The sequence below is a fragment of the Athene noctua genome, chromosome 8, assembly GCF_965140245.1.
Source record: "Athene noctua chromosome 8, bAthNoc1.hap1.1, whole genome shotgun sequence".
Taxonomy (NCBI): domain Eukaryota; kingdom Metazoa; phylum Chordata; class Aves; order Strigiformes; family Strigidae; genus Athene; species Athene noctua.
In genome coordinates, this window is record NC_134044.1 from 15,295,054 (window position 1) to 15,310,162 (window position 15,109).

The following is a 15,109-nucleotide window of genomic DNA, read 5'->3' on the forward strand; positions in this document are numbered from 1 at the left end:
ACTATATTTTCTCAGAGAAGTAGTGTTGAAAATTTAGATATCAAGTCACACATTTTTTAAGGCAACGATGTCATGTGTCTTACTCCCCCTCACATGTTCTCCCCCCCAGAGCTTAAGAGTTTTAAATAATCTTCTGTTATTTGTATGCTTTCAATTTTGCTTCTAGATACAACACAAAATCCCCTCCCTGTTTTTAGGTGAACTGAAAAATCCAGAAGTATGTATGTATCCTAAATTCCTATTATGCTACAATCCTATTCAGCACTAAATGTCATTACTTAACACCTTCCATATTGTTCAAGAGCCTCAATATAGCGCACAGTCATTCTATCTAATGGTAATAGCAAACAACAAAATACAGTTTTCCCTTTCTGGAATTTAAAGAACAAATTCTAATGGAAACAGCAATAATGAAAAATATGTCCTTACTGCTTTAATTTCACTCCAGTTGGTCAAGCAATAAATACAGCAAAGAACAATTCAAGAAGTATGCATAAGCCCTTTTGAAAAAAAATCAGAATTTAGGGCATTCTTAAACACATTTGCAATTTATTTGCAGCAACTGCAATTGAAAAAGTTTGATCTAAACCAAACTGGTGCATTCTTTTTATAGGATCACCTCCAGACTTGGATGAGAAAAGGAAAGAACAAACACTGATTAAGTTAAGACAAGGCAAATCAATTTCTAATGCAGAAAAGCTCCTTCCAAAAATATACTAAACTGCTACTTGACCCAATGCAAGAAAAGTGATTATTTCAGAAACAGATATTTGTAATAAAGCAGAGCAACTGTGCACTGCATTTGAAAAATCACTAGAGAGCACTAAAGAACAATTAATGGACATTCTTAAGTATTTGGAGACATTAATTATTAATTTACAGGATAAACTAAGAAGCTGAATTTTGCCAAAACAAAAAATATCATCTAGTCTAGTCTTTACAAATCACTCCATTTTTGCACTAGCTCTTAAATCAACTTAGTATCAAATTCTCAAATTTCATCCTATACATCAACTATTATATTCATTTCTTTTCAGAGTACTGTTCTATTACAAATAAATTACATTGTGAAAACCCATGTTTGTTGCTCTGGATTGCACTAGAACATTAACAAAAATACTTCAGTTAGAGAACATAAATATGCAGTATCTTTTAAAATATTAACCAAAAATTTTAAACCTCTTTTTGGGATGAAGGGAGTAGAAGATGGGAAGGTAATTTAAAGAAAATCATCTAAAGCCTTCAATGAATAGCTCTTGAGTTTCAGAAGAAGTCTAAAAACTTCCTTTTACGCTTATTTTAAAGAAACACTATAAAACCGTAAGTTCAGCAACGTTATCAGCAGGACAGAATCACTTTGCCTTATATTCCCACCTATCCGAAGTAAAAAATAACTACAAAGACATATCCTACTTTCCAATACACTAAAATTCGTTCTTCAACTTATTATACCATTAGGTTTCAACCCCAGGTAGACCCTGCCTCAAACTGAGTGACGTTATCCATATCAGATGATGGTGTGACACACAATTCAGCAACAACATACTGAAAACACAGTGTAACATCCCTACATTTGCAGAACAGAAGGGTAACAAAATTAGAAGAGCTTCCCTTTATCAGTGATTATGAACGTAAGATTAATGTAATCTACTGAATCAGTGAAGGAATGAATGATCTGTTAATGGGAAAGGATTAAGAGCTCTTTAGCCCTTCTGGATTTACAAATCCATCAAATCAAGCCCTTGGGGGGGTGGGGGCGGCATGGGGGAAGAGGGGAACCAAATGAGAAAACTCTGCTTACAACAGTGTTTACAAGTTATCTCTTGAAATAAGTGTTTACAATACTTATTCTTGAAATAAAATATAGTATTCACTAGTATTTTGCCCATGAACGCATTTTATGAGCTTCCCTCATTAACTAATTTGACATGTAGCTTTGACTATTCATTACCTGGTAATCTCATCATCTCCAAGCATTCCCTTGGGAATTGGTGAATATCGCCCTGGTGATGCTGGGGGCAGGGACTGTCCCAAGTAGGCAGATGGACTGATATGGTTATCCACTGGCTGAGAATAAGCTTCAAAGAGAAGAAAAAAAAATAGCAAGCATTAAGGCAATAAGGAAAAAGAGCTGGAGGAACTGAAACAAAGTATTATAAGGAGTGACCTTTTCTAAAAAACAAAATATACCGGTTCAAATGATAATCAATACAATACTTCTAAAATACTGTGTCAGATCTACAGATTCCCCAGTCTCCTCACACTTTAAATTAGTAATCAAATTTTTGAGTTTGGGTCTCAAAAAAGCCTTTTTAGAAACAGACACTGTGGACAGCTGAAGCCCATGAGGACATGAGTCTGGAGATTTATCTGTTTTTAAAGTTGTCTTTAACTTGACTGAAGGTAATTAGAATTCCAGTTTCTTAAAATTCAAATCTGGGAGCACCAGTGAAATATACAACATTTGAATGTAACACTTCTTCCAAACTGTCAAGCTGCCTACCTCTTTCCTTTCAGTGCTTTGATGTGGAGCACCTAGCATCTCCAGAATACTCCAGGCCATTCTGATTAATAGGTCTGAACAGGGAGGGATGTTACTTTTCTTATACACTGAATCTTTAATAGCACCAGTGCTGGTAGTGATGTTAGTATGTGCTCAGCCAACAACACATATCAGGAAACAAAGGTAGGATTATTCCACCTCCTGCTCTTCAAGGTAAGCAGCATCAACTTACTGAAAGGAATAAATTTTTTGCACTAGCTTATTTAAACTATACTGCAAGGGTCAGTTGACTGATTAAAAATAGAAAGGAGTATCAAAAGGATTTAGTCTAAACTCTTGCATAACAGGCCATGCATCCTGTGCATGAAGTGCCTATGTTTTACCTGAACCACAACACACATATTAGAAAAATTTAGCATTTTAATGACTTCAAATGATGGAAAATATTCTACAATTACAGAAGAGTTGTTCCAACAAATAATCAAGAGGGTGCATTATATTTCCAAGTTAGGCCCATCAATTTTAAGTGTTCATTCACCAGGCATAGTCAAAGCCACTGTCTCCTATTGCAAAGCATATTCTACAATTGAAAAGTCTTTTTTCTGGTGTAGGTGCTTCAAAATTTTACACTTAAACATGTGAGTGTGGGGACATTTCACAGATTCAACGTTATTAAAGTTGCCAGATTGTAGAAGAAACCTGTATATTCTCCTTTGTCCTTTTCTTTTTAAACCACTGGCAGAACATTTGGTTCATATACAAAATTCATCAAGAGTATTTTTATATGATAGATTTTCTAAATAGCCAGCTTTCAAACCACCAACCTGCACTGGATTGATTCTGTACTATTCTAGATTCCTAGTAAACCTATGTGCAGTAAATTCCATACGTTGAGTATGTATCACATGAACACTGTCTTACCCTGATGATCAATGGTCTAATAAAAGAGGTACCAAGCCAGCTAGGGAACCATCTATAGCACCTTAATGCTTGGCATATAACATATGGTATCATATCTGATAAACCGGATTGCTTCTTATTCTTTAAAGCTTTGTCACAGTATTAAGAGTTCTTTCAATTTTCTAGAATGTGTTTCAGCAAGCATTAAAATCCACTATTAACAGCTTAGGTAGTTTAAAAGCACTAGCTGATAAAGTAATTAAGTGTGTTACCGGAACACACCAGCCCTCAAGTGAGTTGTGTGCTCTAGTCTGGCACTGTGCAGACTTCTGGGAATTGCAATGCTGGATTCATGGTAGCCTGTCCCCTTCTACAACACAGACAAAAGGAAGCTTCTTCAAGTTAGCTTCATGAGGTCTACAGCAAAGAGAACACTGCTTTTGCTAAAACCAAATGATCAGCATAAGCATTCATATTTGAGAATTCCCTAATAATTATGAGTTACTCAAGACATATGACTCCTAAAACCATTTTTTAGAACAGCTGTAACACATGTACACTGCACCTTCACCCTTCTGTTCCCTGCAAGGATTCAACAACTGTAGATCCCACTACTTAATTCTGTCTGCCCCCGCACACTATGTAGCTTCTATGCACTGGTAACAGATTTAGACAGTTTACTCTCAATTTCAAAACTTGTTTTTTAGCCACACTGGAGTTTTGGCAACAGATTTCACAATTATTACCAAACCATACAGCAATATTTACTTTTCAGTGGAAGAAATTACATATTTTAATGTAACAGTGTATACCCATGTCACTGTACATACTTTTTAAAGCAAGCGATACTTTAAAAAATGATTACTTTACATAAATAAAGTTGCTTTGGTTTTCCTCAGAAATCTTACAGCTACAGCACAAAAAAATGGAATATAGACTTTAGCTCTTTTCTGTCGACGGATAAAGCCCGGGTATCAAGAATAACACCAATATGGTTTGCCAGCTTGATCCAATTTTATTAAGCACAGAGCATCTTATATACTATTAAGGCGTGATCGCATACAGCTAAACAAACTGTGATCGGTTCTAAGCTACTGTCCACACAATGTAACTCATATTTCACTGGTACGACACAAGAAGCACACGCAAGAAGCACAAGCCTATGGACCTCCTACTCAATGTTTCAACTTCACTCCATATCTCTAGTTAAGGAATTTGCTAAACAATAGCTCTCTATGCAGTGGCAAGCCAGAGAGGAACATTGAACAGTAAGTTCTTTACACAGGGGCAGCTAGCAGAGAGTTACTCATGTCGGTATCAAGGAGCAGGTGGCCATTATCTTCCAAAAACTTCTCCACACTTTTTCAATTAGTGGAAAATGGGTTTTGATTGAAAAAACCCTAAACAACTGTAGGACAGTATAGCAGCTGTGTACATTCTGTTCATGCACTAAATCTTCTCATTTCACAAAATGAATTTACTGTTGCTTTTAACAAGTCAGTGGCAGCTATACCGATGTATATTTTATAGGGAGTAATTAGATTTTTCATAACAAATTCTATGTTCATTGACTTACAGTACTTTTCATTTGATTGTTTTTAAGGTTCCTAAAGCTTTAACTGCATCGTATTCAGAAACATACGCATCATCTAATGCTATCACATTTACTCTTTAAAATTTGTATCCTTTCACCATGCAACTAAAACTCAGCTATCAAGCAATGTAACAGTTCATTATTTCAGAGCTGAGGACTGTTCCCCATCAGCAGTGTCTACATCACTAAGAAAGTTCCACATATGCTACTTGCTTAGAAAAACAAGGTCCTTTCTCAAGGCTGGTATTCTCAGCACTATGGAAGCAAACCTACAAGGCATAAAAAAGCTCTTTGTGGAGTTCCTGCAAAAAACTGTGCCTGTGCCTTTCCTAGAACTGTTTTACCTGAAGATTACACCTGAAGAACACTCATGAGGAACATGACAGAAATAAAAGGCAAGCCATCACTTTCTGAATCCTAAATCAGGTCTAAGTGTCTATTTCCAAGTAAATATTTTCACCAGTGTTAACTGATAAAAGAACTGTGTTTTGGATGAACAGAAAATTACATGCATAAAATTAGCTTGCTTTGACAGGAGAAGTCAAAGACTCTTAAGAAGAAATTCCATTTCCAAATCCACCTCCCCTTGAGGTAACAGTTCTACACAAAAAGAAATTGAACATCTCCTATTATTTTCTTATCATCTGCAAAATGAATGCACCGATCATAGCACAATCTCAAAAATGGGAAATAAATTAAAACCTTATTGTCATTTACTGTTACTACATATTCTTCTCTTCCCATATTTATGCTATTTAAGGAAAGATAAGGGATTCATGTCTCTAGTGAGAAAACTGATTATGTGCTACCTTGCAGTATTTTATTTCTCAGTACAGAGTGGAAATACTGTACCAATGGACACACACACAAAGGAAAACTACTTTAATTTGACCAGGAGTCAAAAATGCATCATTAATAATGTCTTCAAAGGAGACCTGGATAGGAAGCAAGTCCTCTATCTCAAAAACTGCAAAGACACTTTTCTGACTCTGATATTCTACAATATGCACTGTACATGTAATGGTGATGTTTTTAAATAGCAGGTTCTAGACTTTATTAATATTTCAACAGAGTAACTTTAAAAGCATTTATACCAACAAGTTACTGGACATTTGTTCCAGGAACCCTTTAATGACCAACATTTATATACAGATCACTGAGGCAGTTTACAATCCCTACTAACATATGACCTACTACAGAAGACTAGTACCTATGATTATCCAACACACAAATCAGTTTAGCTGCCTATGGTGCTAGCCAGCTGGGTGGCATTGGTCCCCAGGACTACCCCACCTACAGTGCTGCTGCTCCTCTGCATAAAATCAGTGTGTGGGGGGGTTGTTGAATTTCCATGTTTCCTGTACCAGAAGCTCTTGTCTTTCAGTGTTTCAGAGTCTGGATGCCCCATAGGAGAACAGTACTCAAATGACAACATGCTCAGACAGAACAACGTTTCATAATTCCATTCTTCTTGAGCCAGAAAACAGAGATCACTGTAAAGTAACTGTTTAAACTACCAATACACACCTCAAGGGTTAAAAGAAAAATCTCACAGAAGCAATAGAAATAGGCATATCAATCAACTATTCCAGACTCTGAAGTCAAGCTTTCATCGCCCATACACATACCAGTCTCTAGAGCTACAGCACATAACCACGAGCCATTTTTTCCACACTCATGCCCTGCTATTTAGGTGTCAGACAGCCCCAACTCCTCTTTAACAAGATTTTCAACATTAACTTCCCCCATGGGCAGCCAGAAATCATTCACTCCCTCTGATAAATACTAAATGATGGAGGTCAATTTTCAGGCACAGGTGCACAATGCTGGCAGGATTTGTACTTTTCTCAATAAATTCTGCCATAAATCAGAATCTCAGAAACCTCTTGATCAAATGTCCCTTGATTCAAAGACACTAACCCCAAAGAAATGTCAAATGATTTAATTATCTATATGGATACTAACTTACTTTGTCCCATCTTTTGCACCATCACACCACCCAACAAGACTGTACTATTGTGTGGCTGGCACTCTTACTACAGGAGTTCTAAAAGAAAAAGGATCTTGCAGAAAACCTACTGAAATTTATGAATCTGGTTCTTAAACAGTTCTTCATTATCATTAGCTCTGTATTTTATATCCCCATCACCAGGGAAAGTGAGGCAGCCCTATAGCTAAACTAGACCACTTCCAGAAAGTCTTAAAGGAAACCAAACTCTGAATTTGGTGTTTTGTGGACTTTTGAGTGAACAATCATGCTCACAAAAGTCAGCACAGTGAGCAACCTACTCCATGTTCTGCAGACAGTACAGATACCAAGCTGGTAAGTACGGTGCACTGTGCTTTTAGATGTTTCTGATAAAATGGGTATTTAAAAACCCACATTAAAAAACGAAAAAAACCCAAAACCATGAAGGAAGTTCTGGGCAGTGAGCAGTCTATGTATACACTCAAGAAGTAAAGAGGGTTTCTACCTTAACATAATTTGTAATGGACATGTCCATAGGCATCCTCTGTGTGGATTTAAGAGATTCAGTAGTGAAATAAACAGTACATATTACTTCTCCTTTATGATGGGCCTGAACTCCTAAGAACTTGGATAAGAGAATTCTGATGGACAGAAATACGAAGAAGGATTGCAAATACATGTCTCAGAACAGCTGCAGGGAAGTCAGTAAAGAAGGAAGACTGGTAAGTGTTTTAACACTCACAATCCAGGTGATTCTAGAAAATACCTCTTTAGTATCTGTCATCTGGGAAAACTTCTTCAGAGTCCCTAACCTAAAGCTCCTGGGCCAGGTACTGCTCTGATAAATGCAGCACCACTTTTGGAGGTCTCATCTGAGATGAGAATGAAGGTGCAAACAAACCTTGGAATGGTGGCTCTGAAAACATCAGCTTCTAAAACACTATGCACAGGAGCCACCATTTTTTGCTATGAGTTCTATCTAATTGACCAGCCTGTTACAGAAAGTGGAGGCTTTCTAGCTGCAAAGTTATAGTACTCCTTTATAAAGAAGCAACAGCCTTCAAGGAAATTGGTATCTCCCTTCGAAATTTCCATCGTAAATGTGAAAATATTGAGGGGTACCGAAAAAGCTTTGTTCTGCCCTGTATTAGAAAAATAGCATCTAGCATCTTAGCCATATGCAATTGCTTCTTATAAGTGAAAGATTTAGGAAAAGGCTAAACTGATTTCCTTGTATTAAGCCATTAAACACCTCAGGCAAGACCTCTGGATCTATTCTGTGTGCAAAATTCAGGCAGTAGATCCAGAGGCTCCATGCCAGCTGCAGTAACAGCCAGCTGCACTTTGATCAACAGAGACACAAACATAAGAAGCCTTGGGTAGGAAAGGTTTTCCTGTTGTAAGGAAAGGAAACAGACTGAAGTTTCATCAAAGGACCCAGCACTTTGCAGAAGAATGTTCTTTGGTTAACAGTTGATAAAACCACCAGAAACAGCATAAAAAACCCAGAGTAACTTCAAACAGAAAACTGAAAGTTAAAGCTGAAGCTAAATGAAACAAAAGCCAGAAAATCTACTCAAAAGTACAGCACTTTAGTTCAAAACCTTGTTAAAGGTCACCAAAGGACAGAAGACAGACAGACAGCTGGAATCTAAGAAATCTTGTGTGATTTTTTTCAAAAATCCATCAGCAGGAAGAGAAAGGTTCCCAGAAGCAGCTGCTGGAGCTTGAGGGGCACGACAGCTCAGGAGATTGGCTTTTCACTCCTCAGAGGACAGAAGTCCCACTTCACACAGATGACAGAATACTGGGTGCACAATCCCACTTACAGGAGGAGCAGCCAAATGGAGAGAAACCTGGGAGGGATGACTACAATGGGACAAAAGAGGGACTACATGTATGGCCAGGTCATTTACCTCCATAAAATGGATGTGAGACTGTCATGGACACTGGGAAATTAAGGACTCAAGGCAAGATGGTAGTACATATCCTCATGGCAGTCATGTGGTATTACCCTTGAGAGAACTCTCCTCAACAGCCAACAGATATGCTAAGAAGGTGTTCTTGAAGATACCACTGTCTCTTTTATGGCTCTATGTTATGATACAATTAACTTTAATGAACTGAGTCTCCAGCTCATCCACCATTTGAGAGAAATTAATTTGTTACATGAGAAGGCCAGCAGCATGCCCTTATGCCAGACTGTAACTTGCCAGAGCATTTGCTAGAACAAATATTCCTCAGATAATGCTGAGGAATCCAAAATATTGCTACAGATAATGTGAATATAAAAACAATCACCCAAAGGAAAACACCAGCTTGTAGTCAAAGAGGAAATATGACTGCTGCTTTGAATTAGACTCTCAGCAGGCTGATCTCACCTGCCTAAAACCTACTGAACTACAGTACTGAGAATTGGCCGTGCTGATTTTGGTATCCCTGTTCTTCTCTTTTAAGTCTACAGACAGTCTTTTTAAGATAAAAGTATCATTTAACAAACAGTATCAAAGCACATAAAAATTCAAAATGAGAATCTACATTTCTATCCAACCATTCCTTCATGGTTACCTAGTGAAGAAGTAGGTTTTTCAAATCCTACTACAGGTTCCTTCCTCCATTGATACAAACTGAACAGATTCAGTTCAGATTTTCTCCCAAAAGACATTATCTGTCCTCTAAATTGCTAGAGTGCCTCATTCTTTTCAATCTAAGCCTTATTCCAAGTTGTTTTTTAATAATTAGTGGCACTGAGCAAGAGTTCTAAGTGTGACTTTTGACAATAACATGGTATCGATTATTAGAACTGGACAAATTATCCTTCTCTACCCTTCCTCTTCCCAAACTTTCTTGAGGCTTTGCCTTTGCCCCCACGAAAGATTCATAAAGTAAGTATCCCAGTGATCAAGTCAAGATACAGTAGTAATAGGTAAGATCCTTCTGCTGTCACATCACCATCCACAGCAGTGTAACTGCATTACTGCAATACTACCAGGAACACTACACACAAATCAGGTTACCTCTGTTCCAGAAATCGGAGTTCAAGGTGAAACATATAAAGGGGTCAGTTACAACAGAGAGAAAAAGAATTCTGCCTTCCAAGGAAACAATGGGAAACGTTGAATTATTGGACAAACGAGATACACAAGGGAAAATGACTGCTCTCTAACCATATATATAAAACTGTGGATGAAGAAGTGAAGGCTGAAAAGAAGTTTTATGTTAAAGAATGGAGCCTTCAAGTGCATTCTTCTAATAAGACACTGAAGACATAAAACCTAATTATCTCCAAATCATAAGTCAATAAGCTTACAAACAGATTTAAAGACACCATAGCTATTGCCAATCAATGATGGGCTTAAGGTACTTCAGCCTGTTATGCTGCACTCCTGTTTGTTGTTCTTTACATACAGTTTTAGATACTGTTTACATACAGTAATACATAAATACACAGAAACAGTTTACATATGGTTTTAGACTACATAAGTGGCTTTTTAGTCCAAAAGTGTTCTTTTCTCGTGTGAAGTAGTATCTGAACAGAATGGTGCTACGTATCACAATTACTTGTATTTAACAGCACAAAACAAAACAAAAGCCCTAAAATAAGTCTCCAGAACCATTTTATGTGATGAGGTGAGTAAAACTGGTCATCCAGAAAAGCCCACCTATTCAGTCTTGGAAAGATACAGTTATACTAGTCCCATCCCTTTCTCCAAACACTAAGTAGTAATATCCCTCTTGAAGAAACAGTACATTCAATTCAAATTTTTCTTTACATTGTAGTTCAACCCTGAACTTTTCAGATTTGGATGTCTGACTTCAAAAAGATTCTTGTAAATAGTACCCTCATATCAACAAGAAATTCTTATTTTCAATGTAGCATTCATTGGTTTTCTGCTTTTATCAACAACTATGTCAAAACTGAAGGAAGTTTTCAAATAAATTAACATGGAATTTCATAACACATTTGCAGGCAGGCATCAGAGACCTCCCTCTCCTCCCAGTCCACTTTATTCAAATACATGCAGCTCATGAAAAAGCAGGAAAAGAGAAAAAAAATGTCAGAACATCACTAATGTCTACCTGAAACACTATTGTGTTTTTGCTCAGTTCACAGGACATCTGTGTAGTTGTTTGCTACCTTTCACAGGCTTCAGGAGAATGAGGCATATGTTCTCCTTGTACTCATCAGCAAGTGACCAGAAACATGGAGCCACTAAGACTAGGCCATAGCAGACACGGAAAGACACTAACCCCATTGTTTATATGTTTTCAGTACAAAAGCTATAGGATGTTATTCTGTTCAGCATACAATTTTCCTGATGAATCAACTTTCCTATTTCAAATTTTCACACTGTATCATTTTAAAAAGCTTGAAAATGTTAAAATACTAAAACCAGGGTATGTTAAAGCCTTAAAGGAAAAAATAATTATATCACAAAAGTCAGCTGAACTTACAGTTTGTGATGTCAGGAGGGGCATAACTGTCATTCATGAACATGCTGGTGGGTTTTGCAACTTTCAGATAAACAAAATCAGATGTGTTTTTTAAGGCAGTCACTGCTTCTTCATGAGTAACTTCTTCTAAGCAAACACTGTTCACCTAAAGAGAAAAAAATAAATGAATTCTCAACACAAAAAACCCCGTAACTTTTCACAGGACATTCACTGAAAGGTGTTGGAGCACTCTGGCATTGAGGGTCTTTAATAGGATTCATGTGCCACAGATATAATTGCTTATATAAAAGTTGTATGAGAGATGTTTTGTAGTGCTGTGAAATGTAATACAGTTATAATCCAAAGGTTACAATAAACTGTACTGAGTATAACATTGTAAAGGAGGCACACAAGACTTTGGAAAACTAACAGGACAAATGTGACACTCAAAATGCCATAAGCGTGCACAATCACAGCACCGACACAATATGTTACTGCAAGCATTAAACAGAAGAAAGTTTCTTATAATAAGAATAAATCCTACATGATCTTGTAATGATGTAATTAAGTTCTAGATATTATAATGGGACAACATATTCTTGCAAGAGGTCAAAAGTAGGGATCAAAACTGGAGAAGACCCCAAAGTGTTTGATTTACATGCGACATAACAAGAACTAGCTTAACTTTACAGGCAACGTATTTCTTTTTAAACTATTGCTATTAAGGTGAAATACTAGCACTTGAGTTAAAAAAATAATAATAATCCTTTAACAATTAGTATCTCATATAAAGCCTTATTAAATTGAGTTGCTGACCCTATCTTTCCATATTTTGAAGAGGAAAGTAACTTCTGCAGATAATTCCAGGAAACATGGGAAATAAGGTTTGCACTGCACTGAACCTGAGGGACCAAAGACACTTTCTTCTGATTATGTAACTTTATATACTGTGTAAAAGCAACTGGACCTTGTCAATTGTTGTTTGTGGGGGAAAAATTCTACCACTAAAATATATTCTTTCCATTTTCTAGAACTTTCCTAAAAGTTTTCCAAAAGCCTCTTAATGACTTTTTTTTTCCAAACAGATTTAAATTCCTACCACTCCTGGTGACTGAAAAGTCATTTTGTAGTACATTGGTAATTGCAGCACAACCTAAACACACAGAAAGTTATAATCTGCAAAACATGGAAGCTTATCCCTACATTAGTGACTAAAACTCTAAGTGAAATTCAGCTAATCAGAAGATATTATAGATGACATTTTACTCACTTCTTTCCTAACTTAAGGAACTAAGGGAATGATTGCAGTTACAATAAATTAAGACGCTATATTTACTATATCAAACAGCATATCGTATATGCTCCTTACATCCCCTGAAACAGTATCTGATATTAATCCAAAACTACTTTCTTTAATTTTGTCAGGCTAATTTTTTAAATGGATAAAATAATACTGGACAAAGTAATCTGTTGCAAAAGTTTGGTATTTCTAACAAAAAATCCTTAAATTATATATTTTTATATATATATATATATATATATGAACAAGTTAGCATGAAATTTTCTTGTGCAGGTGACAAATTATAACACTGGAAAGCAGTTAGCCATTAACAGGAAGCTTTCCAGTGCCCTTCCATTGTGGGGAGGTCCTATAATCAAACCTTCCTATGATGCAGATTTTAAAATTTTAAAATATTAAATATTAATAGCATTATCATAAAGCAGCTGGATCTTTGGGTTTGTGAATTTGCATGATATATGAAGGTATATATTTATTGTGCAGTTCATAGTAAACATAATACATTCTCTCTCTCTTTTTCTCCCAACCATCATGCAACAATTTGCCTAGAACTATCCATTGTAACATCTCCTTCCTAATGCTTCAAAAAGGCAGGATTCTTTAGATAAAGGAATAATCCCAGGATTCTTCATCTTTAAGCAGCTTCAGTTTTCACAGCTCTGTATTTGTAAGTGACAAACACCCAAAAATTCTTTTTACCGAAAAAGGGAAACTCTGCACTACACATTTAGAGTCAAATTTCTTACTGTCTGAAGAGCAATAGAGCACACATTCTGCTGTCATGTACTCAAATGTACTCAGAGCTCTTACAGAAGCAGGTACTGCCTGACAGAGGTAGGTGGGTGAAGCAATTACACCTTACAAGAGTTGAGTTTACAATTCAGAAATTCATTCAGAAATTCCTGGCCCTGGACAACTACATTTGTGGATAGAATTTAAGGAAGCCAGAAGTTATTTTTACTTTTTGCATAGAAAATTCAACTTCGAATTATTTTAAGCTTTAAAAAAAAAGCTATTTAAAAGCATTACAAACACTGAAATCCAATATAAGCAGCAGTTTCACTACAGGCTAGCATCAGTACACAGAGTTCCTTTCCATTCCTCTTTTTTGAGAGGAGAAACAGTCCCATTGTATGCTGGTTTATATCCTGTCACTCAGGTGCCAGAAAAATAATAGCAGGTGTCAGAAATAAACACGTTGATTAATACAGGTTTTGCATGAAACATTGTGCTGAGAAACAGATTTCAGATTTCCTGATGAGATGGTGTTGAACACTGTAGATTTAATTTCTATCATTGCTTTCCTGGCTATATAAATTTTTTTACCGATTTCTATGAAATAACAGTCCACTGTCAGGCAGATTAGCCACAAAGCAAATCACGCCCTTACTGGGTCTAAAAGTGAATGACCATTAAAAAACCACAGCTCTTACTTACAGCTAAAAGTTTGTCTCCAATCTGAAGTTTGCCATCTTTATGTGCTGCCCCGCCTTCAATGATTTTGGTTACATAGATGCTGTTGTCTCCAGGTATATGCTGATTTCCTACACCACCAGCAATACTGAAACCAAGACCTGCTTGAAGATAAAGTCATTACTCAAGAAACCTTTTAGCATTCATTAGATTCAGATTATTACATACATCAATAATAATGCTATTTGTATCACACACATATATATATTAAAAAAATATTGGGCTCTGGCTGAAGCAATACTGGATGCCTTTCAAAGTGAACTCCATAATTTTTCAGCAAGTTCTGGAAGAGATAAAACATTTACAGAAATTCTGAAAATCAAAAGCTAAATATTTTACTTCATGTCTTGTGAAAGATGCGCACAGCAGAAATATAGCATCACCACTGATACTTAAAGAACCATTGTCCAACGTTTACCCACACAGAAACAAAACAACACTTTCTCTAAATGTTGTTTAATTCCTTATCCCTTCTAGATGATTCAAATAAATATTTTACTCCCATTTGCAACGTACTTAAAAATTACTAAATACTATCAGAAACACAATTCTTTTATTTGAAAGAATGCATTCTACAAGAACAGTTTCAAGACACATGGATCAAAATTCAGAAGCATCTGAAATGCCATTATTTTTCATTATTCTGCGTTTCCTAGAACTTCATATGCAAGGTACTATTTTATTTTGAAAAATAAATGCAGAAATCTATCATCCAGTCTATCCTTCTTGTGAAAGAGAAGCTTTGTACTTCCTACATACCTTTAGGGCCTTTTACAAGTTTGATTTCCACTATTTTTTCTGTGACTGGTTTTCTTCTTTTGACATACAATCGTACAATTGATCCCGCTTCTTTCAATGCTTCAACTGCTTTGCTATGTGTAACATCACGAACATCCACCTCATTTACTCGTAGAATACAATCGTTAACCCTAGAGA

General features: G+C 36.3%; 1 protein-coding gene across 29 annotated transcripts in view; it reads right to left on the reverse strand.

Annotated features, from left to right (window-relative positions):
- The window catches only part of DLG1 (discs large MAGUK scaffold protein 1), a 170,355-nt gene that overhangs the window by 45,360 nt on the left and 109,886 nt on the right, over positions 1 to 15,109 (reverse strand). For all 29 annotated transcript variants that reach the window (XM_074912557.1, XM_074912554.1, XM_074912553.1 and 26 more), the window contains 4 exons: positions 14,933 to 15,102; positions 14,138 to 14,274; positions 11,422 to 11,566; positions 1,952 to 2,078 (listed from right to left, as the gene is read on the reverse strand). In XM_074912557.1, the coding sequence (XP_074768658.1) occupies positions 1,952 to 2,078; positions 11,422 to 11,566; positions 14,138 to 14,274; positions 14,933 to 15,102 (579 nt within the window). The remainder of the gene's footprint in view (positions 1 to 1,951; positions 2,079 to 11,421; positions 11,567 to 14,137; positions 14,275 to 14,932; positions 15,103 to 15,109) is intronic.